The sequence below is a fragment of the Camellia sinensis genome, chromosome 8 (assembly GCF_055761805.1).
Source record: "Camellia sinensis isolate YWXY chromosome 8, ASM5576180v1, whole genome shotgun sequence".
Classification (NCBI taxonomy): domain Eukaryota; kingdom Viridiplantae; phylum Streptophyta; class Magnoliopsida; order Ericales; family Theaceae; genus Camellia; species Camellia sinensis.
In genome coordinates this window covers 46,300,828-46,318,683 of record NC_138968.1, presented here as the reverse complement: position 1 = coordinate 46,318,683, position 17,856 = coordinate 46,300,828, and the positions used below count along the sequence as shown (strand labels likewise).

General features: G+C 36.8%; 1 protein-coding gene across 1 annotated transcript; it reads right to left on the bottom strand.

Moving 5' to 3' along the window:
• Positions 1–10,538: 10,538 nt before the first annotated feature.
• On the bottom strand, positions 10,539–13,954 carry LOC114265957 (uncharacterized). The gene is made up of 7 exons (XM_082885149.1): positions 13,730–13,954; positions 13,274–13,684; positions 12,478–12,886; positions 11,988–12,342; positions 11,624–11,887; positions 11,395–11,485; positions 10,539–11,306 (listed from the first exon to the last, which is right to left on the bottom strand). Exons 1-7 carry the CDS (start codon positions 13,952–13,954, stop codon positions 10,539–10,541), a joined length of 2,523 nt encoding a protein of 840 aa, XP_082741275.1.
• Between the last annotated feature and the right edge of the window lie 3,902 nt (positions 13,955–17,856).

Genomic DNA, 17,856 nt, shown 5'->3' with positions numbered 1-17,856 from the left:
CCATGAGGCACTTCGATTCTTCTTCCTCCACACACAGCTTATGCATTCCTAGATGACCTCTTTTATGCAGCTTACCTTTGCAGATGATAAATTGGATGGCCAGATGCCGTAAATAACCAAAAAGTTAAAAATTCAAAAAAGCCAATCCAACTTCCCAAACGAAACCTTAGCTAGTAGAATATTAATTGTCTTGAGTTTATAAAAATAAATAAATTATATTAAAAAGAAGGAAAATTTACACATGAATTTGATCCATTTAGTAGTAGAAGTTTTCTTATGAACCAATTAGTCATTTTTAACCAATTAGTCCTTTTATGTAATTCACACTAAAATGGGACATTTGTGTTCATAACAAAAATAAGAGGACCAAACAGTTCATAAGATCACTATTTGGGATTCATTGGTACATCATCCACCCTATTTTAATTAGGAAGTTACTTTTTTTATGAACCCAAAGGTTTAATTTTAATGTAAATTACATAAAAGTCAACCACAAACATGCGTGTATTACGTGTTGAGGAATAAATATGAGTTTTCTTATAGTGTATTTTTTCTAAACGTAACACTCCAAATATGTAACACTTCAATATTACACTAAAAATTTCTTAGTATATTTTTCTCAAACGTAACAACGTAACATTCCACAAAAATTTCTTAGTGTCACTACAAGAAATGTCACTTTTGGCTACCAAAATATTGGTCGCCAAAAGTGACTTATTTAGTCGCCAAAATGAATTAGCGACCAAAACTTTTCGTCGCTAAGCTCGTCGCCTTTACCCTGTCGGCGATAGTATTGGCGACTAAAATCTGTTTGGTCGCCGAAAGTGTAGACATTTGGCTACTAAATTGGCTTTAGTCGGCAAAAGGTACGTTTCCCCTACTAAAATAATTGGTCGCCAATAATCAGCATTTGGCTACGACTTTGATTTTAGTCGGCAAAATATAGTTTCTGCCACTAAATAATTGGTCGCGGAATTAGGATTTTTGGCTACCAATCTGTGGTGGTCGGGGAAGGTTCACTTTTAGCTACTAAATAATTGGTCACTGAAAGTGCACATTTGGCTACTACTTTGAGTTTAGTCGGCAAAAGGTCTGTTTCTGCCACTAAAGTATTAGTCACTAAAAGTGCTACCATAATTTAAGAATAACTATTATAGACCAAACATTTTTGTCACCAATAGAATACATATTTTTAGTGACTAAGTAATTTTTGTCATTGTTACTTTTGCCCACTAAAAGTTTTGTAGCCAAAAGCCTGCTTACATTCACATCTTCATTTTTTGCCACCAAACATTTTAGTAGCCAAATGACACCATATTTTTTCCGTGACTAAAAAATTTAGTAGCCAATACTTTCTTTATCTCTTTCTCAATTGTTTTAGCTACTAATTATTTGGTCGCAAAAAATTAATGGGTTATGTTTTTGCTACTAAATTCTTAGTCACCAAAACATTTGATTACATATTTACCTACCAAAATATTTGGTGGCCAAATACGTTACACATTTTTTTTTTTAATTAAAATATTTGGTGCACCTGTATCCATTATTAATCAACATTCCTGTATCCATCAACAGTAAATATGTTATGAAGCATTCAACAACAATTACACACATTTCAGTTCCAACCATCCAAAAAATTAATATTGAACATCCAATTATATATATATATATATATATTACAAATTTCATAAGAACCAAGTCTAAGCCCACGTCAATAATTTAATTTAATTCAATACATAATACTGGAATAACCAAATTCATTGTGCACCTACAACTTTTGTACCACAACAAAAATTATATTATGTACTGCCACAAAACTATTATGTACCACGTGCTATGTTAATTGCTACCAACAAAAATTTTTTTACAAACCACTATATATACGGATAGAGATACGAAAAAAATGCCCTCCCATACTTGTCAACAAAAACATATCCACAATTGTATGTCCAAAAACATCTGCAAGAAAGGGGGAAAAAATCATTAGTTCGGTGCGTGTAATGGCACTTCTGGACGACATATATATATCGTAATAATTTCAAACATTAAAAGACAAGGACAGTGATATCTATTAACTAATGCAAGACATCCAAACATGAACCCATCATGAGTTCTTGTTTTAGCTTTTTTATCTCTAAATCTATCGAAGTAAATTTTAGTACTTAAATGTGAAAGTAAATTGTGTAGGTATTATGAAATTACCAAAATTTTGGGTGTACTTACCATTTCATCCAAAAATTATTTGTTATAAAAATGTAAGAAAACCCATCATTACAGTTTGTCTGGTATCCATAAAACTCACTATGGTTATGCTTTTGTGACCTCCACGAAGCTTCCAGTTACGTTAGTTCAGTGTTTTTCTGACCTCCACGGATGGAAATTAATATGGTCTTTTTCTTCGTAAAAGATTCTAATTTTCTCGATATACTCATTGAAATTTTGGAAACACTTTCCTTAAAGAATAAACTAATTAGTGGGTTTATAGATGTATATATGCTTCTGTTTGTGAATGAGTAATGCCTTGGGTTCTTTAAAGGCTTATGGGGACGAGCTATATAAGATTATGCTTAACTATTCTTCCATTACACCATCTAATTTTGATACGTACCTTCAATACTTAGCTTCTTTAGTCCTAAGTTCCCTATTCTGTTGCTGAGGAATTATCCTCCCATCAGCCAAATCTTGAGGCCATGTTATGTATATGAACTATCTATTGTTCAACTGTTGCACATTTTGTAGTGGTGATAGTTAAACTTATCAAATACACAATTGCGCCTAAACCTTAGCTGAACTTTACAAATCCTTTGTTCCAATTTCCAAAGGACTAGGTCAACAGGATATATCATTCGTCACATTTAGTTCTTGTCCTACTTACGTATTGTGGACACATACATGTCACATTTATCACCGAGAAGCTTCCTATTACGGAAAAACAGTGGCTCGGGGGCTGTTTTGCATTTTCGCCCCCCGAACCCCTTTTTTCGACAAAGTTTATGACATTTTCAACTATAATTCCCAAAGTAGGTGTCCTATTTATGTACCGTCTGTCCGTAGATGTCACATTTATCACCGGGAAGCTTCTCATTACAAGAAAATAAAATTTCGGGGGCTACTTTGCATTTTCGCCCCCCGAACCCCTTTTTTTGACTAAGTTTATGACATTTTCAACTCTAATTCCCAACGTAGGCGTGCTATTTACGTACCGTCTGTCCCTACATGTCACATTTATCACCGGGAAGCTTCCCGTTATGAGAAAACAGTGTTTTGGGGGATGCTTTGCATTTTCGCCCCCCGAACCCCTTTTTCCGACTAAGTTTATAACATTTTCAACTCTAATTCCCAACGTAGGCGTGCTATTTACGTACCGTCTGTCCCTACATGTCACATTTATCACCGGGAAACTTCCCGTTATGAGAAAACAGTGTTTTGGGGGATGCTTTGCATTTTCGCCCCCGGAACCCCTTTTTTCGACTAAGTTTATGACATTTTCAACTCTAATTCCCAAAGTAGGTGTCCTATTTATGTACCGTCTGTCCCTACATGTCACATTTATCACCAGGAAGCTTCCCGTTACCAGAAAATAAAATTTCGGGGGCTGCTTTGCATTTTCGGCCCCCGAACCCCTATTTTCGACTAAGTTTATGACATTTTCAACTCTAATTCCCAACGTAGGCGTGCTATTTACGTACTGTCTGTCCCAACATGTCACTTTTGTCACCGGGAAGCTTCCCGTTATGAGAAAATAGTGTTTTGGGGGATGCTTTGCATTTTCGCCCCCCGAACCCCTTTTTTCGACTAAGTTTATAACATTTTCAACTCTAATTCCCAACGTAGGCGTGCTATTTACATACCGTCTGTCCCTACATGTCACATTTATCACCGGGAAGCTTCCCGTTATGAGAAAATAGTGTTTCGGGGGCTATTTCGCATTTTCGCCCCCCGAACCCCTTTTTTCGTCTAAGTTTATGACTTTTTCAACTCTAACTCCCAACGTATGTGTCCTATTTACGTACCGTCTGTCCCAACGTGTCACTTTTGTCACCGGGAAGGTTACCATTACTTTTAAACACATATTCGAGTTACTATTCAAAATACCACTGTTGAAGTTTACATGTTACTCTAAACGAAGATTGAAATTCGCTATGTTTTTTTAACATGTTTCTACTATAGTTAATCTTAGTCAAGTACATATTTTAAATACAAGTTCATTGTTAAGAAAACTCAATACCAAACTCTAGTAACTACACAAGAAATCATTAACCCCAAATAACTCAAAAATTGATGACATTTTCAACTCTTCAAGCGAACATATTTAAACAAAGTAAGTGTGACATTAATGAAATTGTTCTTACCAAAAACCAAACGTCGGATGCCCAACTTAGATTCCCAAGAGTTGTGACAGTTTGGCGACTACGCTATTGAGATGCTCGACCTTTGTATTTGTCTCGTCCCTTGCCTTTTGTCCCTCCTCCCGCTCTTTCAACATCTCATTGGATAATTGAATGCGCTCCTCTCGTTCTTTCAACAGCTCATTGTAACATCTCTCGCGCTCCTCTCGCTCTTTCATTAACTCGTCATGATCCTTTTGCCGCTCCTCACGAAGTTCCTTCACCTTAGCTCGCATTGCCTCCATGTCCTTATCGTGCGCTCGTGTTGCAAATATGGTAGACGGTTGTGGGCCAATCCCAAATCCAAACAAGTACCTTTTCTTCTGTCCAAGAACTTGCCTTGAAATCTCCTCTTGTGTCAATGGCGTCCCCGACTCGATGGCAGCCGCTTGTACATTGACCATCTCTTGCTGTCATTTCAAATAAATAAGACGAAAAAAACTTTGGCAACATATATGTATTATTAGGTACTAAGTACAAGAAAATATTGAATACATATATTTCGTTGTCACATACTTACATGCAGCTCACGGCATTTTGGATGGATCCAGTCATTCATTTTCTTTGAAGTGTGGCTGTCCTCATAGAACTTTGGGAAATCCAACTCTCCATCTTTTGCTACCTGTTAACACATCAATGTATAAATCAATGACACTTTATGCACCAAACAGACAAATTTCCATGAACAGATTTTTAAACAAATTGCTGGACAGATTGGGAGACAGATTTGGAGACAGATTTTCTGCCAGATTTTCAGACAGATTTGCAGACAGATTTGGAAATAGAGGCAGCACTATTCTAGTTCGAATTCAAAGAGATTATCATTAACAAATTTATATGAGCTATGTTACTAGACTAATGATTGGGTGTTATTTTTAAGTATGAGATGATCTTTTCCTTATGGGCCAATTGAATATGGTGTTATTCTTAAGATATTTACATTGTAGTACTTAGCACCAAAGTTTGTCTTTCTCACTAAGAATTTTCCATCCAAGTTTAATGAGAAGGGATGCATTGTGATCTTTAACTTTTCTAATACCTAGTCCCCCTTCAACTTTTGTTTTACACACATTATCCCAACACACCAAATGAACTGGGAATAATTGAGGTCACAGACAAAATGAGAGTGGTTCTGCCAGCAAGAGATAGATTTCTAGCTTTCCACCCTGAGAGTCTAGTCTTCATCCTTTCCATGATCTCATTGAACATGGTCTTGTTAACTCTTTCATGGAGAAGTAGGGATCCCAGGTATTTACCAAGATCTTACGTCAGGGGGATCCTACTTTCAAACTGCCATGGTCATAGCTTTATGTCTAGGAAGGTTAGAAGAGGCAAAAAGTTTAGATTTAGCATGGTTGACTTTCTGCCCAGACACATCACAAAATTCAATGAGAACATCCATGATAATTTCACAGTTGGGTTGATCAGCTTTGGCAAAGAGTATGAGGTCATCAACAAAGAACAAGTGAGAAAGTGGGGGACTATTTCTAGAGGCTTTAATGCCCTTCCAAGTGCGATCTTTAACCTTGGAAGTGATCATGTTTGAGAGTCTTTCCATATAGAGTACAAAGAGGTAAGGTAAGGTGAGATTGGGTCACCTTCCCTTACGCCCCTTTCATTATGGATACCATTAATCACTTCTCCATTCCAAAGTATGGAGGAGTGGCTATTAGTAACATAGCTCATAATCAAATTAACCCAATCCTCATTGATTTTAAATTCAAACAGATTATGTCCAACAGATTTATATGAGCTATGTTAGTAGAGATTATCAAACAGAATTTCTCAAACAGATTATGTCCAACAGATTTTCGCACATAGCCACTTATAATCACTTCAGATTATGTGTATTATAACATGGTGTATGTACTGGAATATCTGTTTTTTGTGAATGTATTAACTTAAATCTAAAACACAAAGAGCTGCGAGACTAATGATCTTAAGTGAAAAACAGAGTATAGTTTAGATTTTGGGCAGTATATATAGTTCAGATTGTGTATGAATTAGTGTAGACAGATTTAGTAAAACTATTGTGTATACTGTATTATAGTGTAGTATAGTGTACACAGATTTATAAATCTGAACTATACACAATCTGTATTATAGTTTAGACAGATTTTTAGAGTATAGTTTACATTTTGTAGTATAGTGCAGTATATATAGTTCAGATTGTGTATTATAGTGTAGACAGATTTTTATATACTGTATTATAGTGTATTATAGTGTAAACAGAGTATAGTTTAGATTTTGCGAGACAGATTTCGAAAGAAAGACAGAGTATAGTGTAGGCAGATTTAGAATGCAAACATGTAGGCAGATTTTTGACAGACATATTTTTTGCAGACAGTACATGTTTGCTAACAGATTTTAACATATATATATATATATATATATATATATATGTGTGTGTGTGTGTGTGTAGCAGAACATAACATTTTTCATATCCAAACAACATATAATGGATTCAAGTTTAAAAAAAATCGAACTCACCATAGCAGCCATCGCGATAGGAAATGAGCGAGACCCATTGGTATGATTGTACGGCAATTGACTCCTATTACTCTTGCCAGCTTTTGACCGTTTCTGAAAATAAGTCAAGCAGATAAACAATTTTTTTGTCAATGTTAAGGCATTGGACATTTTCACATAGATGTATCTACTCTATCTAGTCTATTATTTTACCTGGTGAGATGCATCTTGCCATGCCACATCGATCAAATGCTTCCAATTATCTAAACTCACCCCCACGGGCGGATGACCATAGATCTCATCACGTGGAAGTCCTTCTAACAATTCGAACTCTTGCTTCAAGGTGTACCTCCAATCTTTGTACAACCCATAGGCCTTCTTATTCACAATCTCCTGTGCTTGTAAGTCATTGTGGAAATCGTCTCCAATTTGAAACTTGTCCTACATGCAAAACAAATTGAAATAGTAATCATTACATATTAGTCTTTCTTATTACTCACATAATACAATTACATATTGTGGACAAGTAATATTAGTTACAAGAACTCCTTGGATGACGGCAGCTTTTGTAGTCTCATCAAGATCCAACCATGACTTCACATCTTTCAAAGGGCACAAGGTTCTAATTTGAATTCCTAACTCGTTAGTTGCTGGAGTGGCATACTTGCCAGTCATTGCATTCAACCCACGATCGATGTGAACATAACATTTTTCCCCTTTTTTGGCTCTAATTATTTTTTGTATGCCCTTGCCAAGTGTCGGTCCACGTACACGTAGGGGCTTCGAAGTCCCTGTTAACAACATAACATCATGAAAATTGCCTAAAATTTGGCTACAAAAAAACAATGGCAATGGCATGTGGTAATTGACAAATTTTATACACTTTATTCTTACCTACGCCACTCGGCTGCGTTTTGGATGGGGCTTGTGTCTCATCAGAATCAACCATTGGTTGGCTAGTGACATGATGAGATGGTCCCACATTTGATCGGACGGGTAGAACAGGAGATGGAGCAACGGGTGATCCTATAGGAATAGCAGCTGGCGAGTCTGTTTCTGGCTGCGTGAGTGTCTTCTTCCGAAGCCGACCAGTCTTTAAGCCAGGAACCATTTTCCAATCTGCAATAACATAAGTAACACTATATACATGAACTAGACAAAAATAAGTCCGCTTGATTATTGCAGACAAAAATAATACATGAACTATACAATAACACAAGTAACACCATTTTCCATTTTCCAATATGCCATGATATGCCTACTTTAGTTAGTTTGGACAAAAAATAATTTTGAAGGCATGAACTAACTCAACTAATTTCGAAACTGAGAAGTTCATTAAAAGCACCCCCAAATTCATACAGATACAAGGATGAGCTAGAGCTCAGGCAAAGTTCCATCCTCTGGTACTATCTTGCAATGCATTGCATTTGTTTGCATCAACTACGCCAACCAATAAAAACTGAAAAAGAAAATACATTGCCTACCTAAAGTAAGCTCTAAAAAAACCTACACTTCTCAACATATCTAAAGCAGGCAACAGTTTTTCTTACGCATATGATTCATGAAAATCTAGTATTCACAACTTCAGAGGAAAGATCAAAGTACAATTAAAGTAACTAAACTACCTCAACAGATATTCAGCAGCTTCGGCTCCTGTATCTTTTGAAATTAGGTCATCAAGAAGCACTTGATGATCATAGTGTAACTGCAAACAAGTTAGGAGTGCTTGTATTACTTTATTTAATAACTTCGCCTAGTAAGTGAAGAATAGAACATAAAGGCATTTTCTTTGTATCAACGAAATAAAAGTATATACATTGGGATAAGAAGTCTTAGTTGTTCCCATTATCTATAAATATTGAACTTGCCTCTGCAAGAAAAAGATGGAATAGGTGTATGGGGTTGAAAAGGTTTGAAACATTATAAAGCATATCCACAGAAAATACCCCTGCAAATTTTGAAGCGATGGCCCACACATATAATGTCACTTTATTATTTACCCGGAATAAGGTATCCTCATGGTGCTGTTTACTTATATTTATTGTTTCTACCATTTTGATACTTATCCCTTGGAATTTCTTTATATGTACTTTTTTTTCTTCTTTTTTCTGGATTAAGAATTCTATATTGAAAAGATTCCAGTTGCTTGGGAAAGTAACTCTAAGATAAAATTGTATCTACAATATACATTCAGTGAATCTGGAAAGAAGTTTCGTGGAAATAGAATACTGTATTTACTTCACTACTAGTACTAGCTTTACTTTAAAAGTGGTGAAAGCCTGCTTTCAGAGATTTGAGTTATTTGATTGTAAAAAATGATTCTTCTAGCACTCTTAAAACCAGAGTTCTAATGAGCTTCTCACCTGTGGCAACTTTGTTACGTAATTCAAGGTTTTGAATCCTATGAGCACTGAGAGTAATTTTTTTTAGTCTTCATAATAAGAAGTATCTTTTTCTTTTGGATTCTTAAGTAGGCTAATGTGGAAGCTGATATGCCTAATGTGGAAGCTGATATGCCCTATGTGGGCAGTTTTAGTGGGTACCGAAATGCCTCTATATTTATTTTGGTGGTCCTTAGAATTTTCTTGGAGTTGTCATCTCTATTGTCAACTATGATGGCCTATGATTTTATCAAACTTATAATCCCAGGCATATCAGACTGGCAAAAGAGGATTCAGTACCTGACCCTTTGCATTTCAAAGCCAGACTGTTCAAAATCTGTACACATACATATTACAATTGAATTCAAACTAACCCTTCCAAACTAACCCTTCCTTCATTTATTCATGGCTAACTCTTATTCTAATCTCTATCTACAAAACCATAAAATAGCAACAACAAAGCATAAACAGAGCAGAGGCAGCCCCAAACTTGAACCTAAAAACATCGACACAGTTGCAGCAGCAACCAGAAAAAACCAGCTTTACAGCCATACCAGCATAGCTGCAGCCAAACAAATGTTGATGTTCTCAGAGCTTCCTATATCAGATGCATTCCACCAAAAGGCACCATTCAGTTACATTCCACCAGCACACCCCATAGTAACCCATTGCACAAACTGCCATGCTGACCATTAAATACACCAACCATTCAGATCTTCAATGAATGCAGGTTTAACTAGGCTCAACTCACAATCTGACCAGCATAGCTGCAGCCAAACAAGATGCAGACTAGCACCCTTCCATTTGACAGCAGCCCAACAAAACACCACATTTAACCTAGTGACAACCATTTGACAGCAGCTCCATAGAATGTACTCCAGGCCCCCTCAGAAAACATTCTACTTGACACAGTAAGCAGCAGTTAGATACCAAAGCTACACCATAAACTTCACTACCAAAGATACACCAAAAATGCCTCCCACTACATTCTGGACAGCAACCCTTCCAAGGCAGATCAACAAAGGCAGGGCAGAGATAAACCAGAGGAAAAAAACATAGAATGGCAGAGAACAAAAACATGGGTCCAGGGACTGCACTTCTGCACTGAGTGGGTACACCCACAGCAAAACTCCACCCATTTCAGTTTCGATTAGCTGCCTTAAACACACATTGATTGCTGAGTTTATTGACATTTACAAAGATAGATCCCCCTTCATTATTTTGAGTTTCCTTTGCATTTGTGCACCAATTGAACATTCACATTGCTCAAATTATGGCATGAAGTAAAGCATGACCAAATTCAAGATTCTACATCAACATCTGTATCAAAATCACTTTGTAGGTCATATTCTTCGTCTGTGTCGTCACCCTCCCACATTAATCCATCTTCATCATCACAGATGATGGCATCATCTGTAACACCCTTGGCTTCTACCCCTCTGACAGATTGCAAAACTTCCATGGGAATAATTTCAGAATCAATATCATCTCGACGCAAAGCCACATCATCATCAATAGCCATAGTAGGTACGACCTCGGTGGTTTCTTCTTGTTGGAACACATCATCAGGTTGTATGACATCCATCTCCGGCACATCCCAAATTCCTCGATGTTGAAACTTTTCAACGACTCTCCAACTGGTACCTAATTTGGTGTCATTAACATAGAATACTTGTTCAACTTGACTTGGTAATACAAATGAGTCATCTTTGTACCATCGACTTGTTACATCAACTGTTGTGAAATGTGGCTCTACACACATAGTTCTACTATTACCGCTGTTAAACCATTCACATTGGAACAATACAATCCGACGTGTGAACAAATAGTTCAGTTCCCACACTCTGCACGAGTGTCCATAGAAGTGTATCAATTGCCCTTCATGCTCCCCTTCCACGACTAATCCACTATTCTGACTTTTCCGACGGTTGTCACGGTCGATAGTATGATAACGGACACCATTACAAATACATCCTGAATATGTGTTCACTAAGCCACTAGGACCATTGGCTAATGACCACATATCATCAGTTGCTTCGGGGGAATGTTGGCTCCGCAATTCATTCATCTACATAAAGAACATGTGTCATGTTACTAGCATGCGTAACATTTACGTAATGTACGATATATGGTAGGATATGAGAATACTAGCTTACATGATCTTTGAACCATTTAGGAAATTCTTTTCGATGTCTGTTTTCGATGTTGAACGCACCGGCTCTTTGGTGTAACAAGTTCTTGTGCTCCCTAGTTACAAGAAATGCGATTCAAAAACTATTTACTAAGATAAAGACTAATCAATTTACAACAAAAACATTATAAATACGTTTGAAGGATTCATACTCTACGTGTTTATCCACTTCTGTGCTATTGTGTAGGACAAACCAATGAGCCAACTCGCGTTCAGCTACGGACACATCGGACGCCCTTGTCATTAGACTAAAGGGACGTACAGTTTGAGTGAATACCGCCAACCCTAGGCCACGGTCACCCATGTCATAATTCCTTTCTGGGCGGTTAAACAATGTTTCAACTCCATCCAAATACATTGAACAAAATGTTGTACATTCTTTGGAAATGTAAGCCTCGGCAATAGAACCTTCAGGATGAGCTTTGTTGGCCACAAACCCTTTTAGACGGCCAAGCAACCTAATTTTGCAAGCATCATAACAATGTTATACTGCAATATTTATATCAGCAGTAAAGCATTAACTTAAATTTGACAGTAACACGAGGGCTGAGTTAATACCTCTCAATTGGGTACATCCATCGATATTGCACTGGGCCTCCAAGCATAGCCTCTCGAGGCAAGTGAATTGCCAAGTGGACCATGACATCGAAAAAAGCCGGCGGGAAAAGCATCTCAAGCTTACAAAGTATGAGTACGATTTGTTCATCCAATTTATGCAAATCTGAACGCCTCAATGTCTTTGAACACAATTGTTTGAAGAAATTTCCCAACTCAAAAAGTGTCGTTCCAATTTCCTTATTCAGGTAGCCACGCATCCCAATTGGAAGAAGTCGTTGTATAAGGACATGACTGTCATGACTTTTGAGGCCAGATAATTTTCCAGCTTGAGCGTTTACGCAATTGGAGATATTTGCTGCATAGCCATCAGGGTACTTTATTGATTTCAAGAAATCACAAAAGCCTTCTCTCTCTTTCACTGACAATGTGAACAATGCGGGAGGCTTCTCAAAGGACCCATTAGAACGCCTCTTCAAATGTAACTCTTTACGTATTTTCATGTCCTCCAAATCTAAGCGTGCTTTGTCCGTGTCCTTGTTCTTTCCATCTATGCTCAAAAGTGTCCCAACGACATTGTCACATATGTTCTTCTCAATATGCATGACATCAAGGTTGTGTCGAAGCTTCAACGTCTTCCAATAGGGCAAGTCAAACATAATGCTTCTCTTGCTCCAATTCAAATTTTGATGTTCATTCCTTTGTCGTTTTCGATTTTGTGGGTGCTTTCCATACGGCTTGTAAGTCCCAGAATCAATTTGCTCTAGTATTTGGTCCCCCGATAACTCCAAAGGTTTGGACCTATGCTCCATTTGACCATTGAAGAGCTTACTTGTTCGCCAAGTGTGGTTCTCAGGCAAGTGGCGACGAGCACCCATATACCCTATTTTACTTCGTAATCCCTGAGACGATGCATTATTGTTACAATTAGGGCAAGCCAAGTAACCCTTTGTACTCCACCCTGACATGTTACCGTACGCAGGGAAGTCATTTATGGTCCACATTACCGCCGCATGCATTCTAAAAATTTGCCCGTTCAATGCATCATATGTTTGCACACCATGCTCCCACAAATTCTTCAATTCTTCTATTAGTGGTTGCAAGTAAACATCAATGTCTCTTCCAGGTGCCGATCGTCCGGGAATAAGCAATGACATCATGCAATATGGCTCTTTCATGCACTTCCACGGTGGGAGATTGTAAGGCATTAAGATTACGGGCCACATGCTATATGATGTGCTCATATTCCCAAATGGATTGAAACCATCTGTTGCCAGCCCTAGCCTTACATTTCGACAGTCATCAGAAAACGTCGGATGTTGCTTATCAAAGTCCTTCCATGCTTCACCATCGGCCGGGTGCCTTAAGATGTCATCATCCACACGCTTCTCATTGTGCCATCTCATATCTGCGGCTGTTTTTTTGGACATATACAATCTTTTCAACCTCGGTGTCAAAGGAAAGTACCACAATACCTTGTGTGGAATCTTTTTACCACCATCATCGTTCAACTTGTATCTACACGTGTCACATGTAGGGCATTTCTCCAAATTAGCACTCTCCTTCCAAAATAGTGCACAATCATTCTTGCACGAATGAATTGTTTCATATCCCAAACCCAAGTCACGTAAGAACTTCTTAGCATCATAGAGTGTCCATGGAACTGTTGGATCACATTCTGGTAGAATGTCCTTAAATACCTACATAACCATATCGAATGACTTGTTGCTCCATTTGTTGTACACCTTCACATGAAGCATCTTAATGATGAATGATAACACAGAAAACTTTTCACATGTTGGGTGAACTTTGCGTTGTGCATCTTCGAATAACCTAGTGAACTTATGCAAATCCTCCCTCTCCAAACCATTAGGTTCCTCGTCGGTATGATCATCCATAAGACCACTCACATAAATTTCTTCCAACATAGTAGGCAATTCATCAATGGGCGGATCATCGATATCTGTCATACATTCGCCACTACCTCCATATTGGTCATTTGATACACTAGGACGAGACACGGGAACATGTTCCCCGTGATGCACCCAAGTTAGATACGAAGATGCCATGCCTCTTCGGATCAAGTGCATCCACACAACTTGTCTGCTATATTTTGTGCCATTAATGCAATCGACACACGGACACCTAATTTCATCCTCTACGCCTAAATTTGCCGTAGCAAAATCAAGGAATGACTTCACCCCTTGTTGATACTCTTTACTTGTCAACCGATTATTTATCGTCATCCAACTCTTGTCCATTTTGTCACCTACAACTCACACAAACATTAACCAAGGAAGCCATGAGAACACGCATTTCAAGTTGAGCCACTGTTTGGTTTGTCACATAAATCTCTTTTAGGGTGGCACTTTATGACACGAGTAGTTCTAAAACAAGTTAATTTAAGAAATAACCCGTAATTTTGGACCACTAGATAGCATAACTAGTAGAGCACTAGTACTAGTGAAACTATATGGTCAATGATAGAATGATATATCAAAATAATGAAAACCATGTCATGCTCTTCACAATGTGTGTGCATGACATGTTATTTATTAAAAAAAACAAGTAAAGACCGAAACACATTTCCAACAGTTGGCTCTACATGGCAACTGTGCATGTCCGCAAATGCATATTCACACATGAACATTTCAGAATAGAAGCATAGTAGATGCTATCAATGAGAGATGTATCTACAAAGTCATGTGAAAATCCAGAATAGAAGCATTGACAGTACTCATGAACATTTCATACGGCTTAAAGCACATTTTGCGGAAATGATAATAAATAAGCCAGACGATGTGGAGGCAAGTTTGCTGCAAGGTAGATTTTCTCTGATATGACATACTCTTGAAAAACTTGCTGCTATGAGCATGTAATTTTGCCTCATGGCAAGTTAGTTAAGCACTTAAATTAACTAAAATTCACAGCATTGCCATTTTCGAAAGCTCTTCATGTGGCCTATTCTAGAGAATTAACATATTGAGCCTCTTTAACAATTAGATATGACGAATGCGTTACTCTGTGAAGACTTAGACGAAGAAGTATTTACAGATGTTCCACCGGGCTTTGAGGATTTCTAATAGCACCTCCAACCAACCTAATCATGCTTATTAATAATCGAACCTAAATAATGAGAATGTTCACCAAAAATTGCATTAATAATATTGCTTTTGGGATCACAGTGGCATTTCTTGTGAGTAGTCAATGCAATCTCTTAGTTTCCACAATTTATCATACAATGAGTTGAAAAGGAAAAGTAAAAAAATGAATTTCAGACTCTAGTTCCTGAAAATTTTGGAAATGGGTGTTCATACTGTGTCCAAGCAAGCAATTCAATCATATGCTATCCTTTACGCCTTCACTAACAATGAGTGTTGATAATCCTAAAGTAAAACTATTCTAATGACTTAATTGATGGAAGTAGTAATTCAAAAAAACAAGCCCATTTTACAAATAGCATAATTACCGTGGGAAGTTAAAACTCCAAAATCCTATCCATGCAAGTTTAAGTACTACTAGTCCTGCACTAACAGTGGCCACAAACATATATTATAATATGTGACCTAAAGCAGCTAATAATTAATATCCATTTAAAAAAAAAAAACCAACCTGAATGACAATCCTGTGCTACAGGATTAGCAAAAATTGCATTAGTCATGACATTTTAGGGTGGAACTTTATGACACGATTAGTTCTAAAACAAGTTAATTTAATAAATGACCCGTAATTTTGGACCACTAGATAGCATAACTAGTAGAGCACTAGTACTAGTGAAACTATATGGTCAATGATAGAATGATATATCAAAATAATGAAAACCATGTCATGCTCTTCACAATGTGTGTACATGACATGTTATTAAAAAAAAAAGTAGAGACAGAAACACATTTCCAACAGTTGGCTCTACATGGCAACTGTGCATGTCCGCAAATGCATGTTCACACATTTCCAACCTAAGCTTTGGGCATAAACGAGCTTTCTCCTTCTTTGGAAATATGGACTTAAATTACTAAGGAGGCAACATGGGCAATATGCCGCCATGATGCAAGCATCATAAATTTCCGATACTTCTAAAATGGAAGCATCGAGGTTATATTCTCCTAAGTTCCCATACAAAGAGCAACCTCCTTGTACTTTTTTTATGTAATGATGTTTAAAAATTACTCACATGTAATTATCATGTGTGGCAAGTAGTTTCCAAGAATTTAACAAGTCAATGCTATCCAGTCAAGGCAAGGCAATGCTATCAATCCACAAACTACCTTGCTTATTTATAGCACAGAAGCAAACAGTTACGCTAGCCAATGATATCCATATGTATGATTTAATTGTATATCTAGCTAAAAACCATAAAAATTCCTCAACATCGTTACAAGGCATCCAAAAGCAACGAGCCGCTAGTATATTTACTGAAAACCATAAAAATTCCTCTTTTATATGTACTACTACTACAAGACTTTGCCCTAGTTTATGTAGCAAATGGGTTGATTCACCCCAAGCATTGCCCTAATTTTTAATTTGAATCACATTTCAATAACAATGCCCTAATTGAGGGCATTTCGTACATGTCATATTGTGTGTGTTTTGACACACACACACACACACACACACATATATATATATATATATATATATATATGCGTGTATATATGCATATATATATATATATATGTATGTATGTGTGTGTGTGTAAGCAGAGACAGATAGAAACTGAGGCAAATCGAGAGGGAGATACAGAGAGAGGGAGAGACAGATGCGAAATTCAAACATACCTGGGAGGGAGTTCGGGGGATGATCCAGTTCGGGGGAGTTCGGGCAATGGAGACTATTCCTGTACAGAAGAGGGCAGAGGCGTGAGTGTACATATGATTTGGGAAAATAATCGAGTATATATGGAATCAATGTTGTGAATTTATGATTCGTGTGTGTGTGTAAACAGAGAGAGAGAGAGAGAAAGAAAGACGGAAACGGAAAGGCCATGTGAGATGTTTACGAAATGGAGAAGGAGATACAGAGAGAGAGAGGGAGATACCTGGGAGGGAGTGGGGGGATGATACACCAACTCTTGCGATGGAGACAGAGCAGGGATAGAGGCGGGAGTGCGAGAGGGAGGGAACTGGGATACTTTTGCAATGCAAATAGAAGAAAAAGTAATATTCCCTCCACAATTTCGTGGCACGTTTGGCTACCAAAAACATAGTCGGTGAAAGTGCATTAATTGGCGACGAAAATCCAATTAGTCGCCGAAACAAATTATTTCTAAAACACACTTTTGGCTGCCAACAATTTTGGTCGCGAAAGGTAAAAACGTGAAATTTTTTTTATTTCTTGTTTTCATTCGACAAAACAAATCGAAAAATTATAATTTTGTTCTAAAATTTCAAAAAAAAATCAGTAAAGATAAAAAATAACAAAAAAAATAGTAAATATTTGTTGCTTATTTTGAATTTTTAAAACATATATATTTGTTAGATTCGGCTCGAAAAAATGAATTATTTTAAAATAGGTGTTTTTTTAGATGTTGCCCAATGGTTCATGTGATAGAAAAATAAAATTAAAAATATTAATTGATTATCTTAAAAGAAAATAGAAGTAAATGTTACAAAGTTTGTAACATTAATGTTTTAAAAATCGAATCGGTGAGCAAATCGAACCGTAACATAACAAATATATTAAAATTATATTTAAATAAAAAGATAAGTAATAAAATTATAAATTATAAATTATAAATTTTTAATTATCTTAAATATTTGTCCTAATATTTTTTTCAAAATACATAATTTCAAAATGTCAAACTGTCAAAATTTTTGCAAATACATAATTTCAAAATTTTCCCTATAATTCAATATTGTAAATATTTTTTTAAAAG

What these genes read in the sequence shown, in the direction of transcription:
- LOC114265957 (XM_082885149.1), bottom strand. Translation starts at nt 13,954, where the DNA reads ATGACAGATATCGATGATCCGCCCATTGATGAATTGCCTACTATGTTG. An exon ending in TGGATGTACCCAATTGAGAG is followed by an intron (nt 11,888 to 11,987) that starts GTATTAACTCAG and finishes TTGCAAAATTAG; the next exon opens with GTTGCTTGGCCGTCTAAAAG. An exon ending in CTAAATGGTTCAAAGATCAT is followed by an intron (nt 11,307 to 11,394) that starts GTAAGCTAGTAT and finishes TTCTTTATGTAG; the next exon opens with ATGAATGAATTGCGGAGCCA.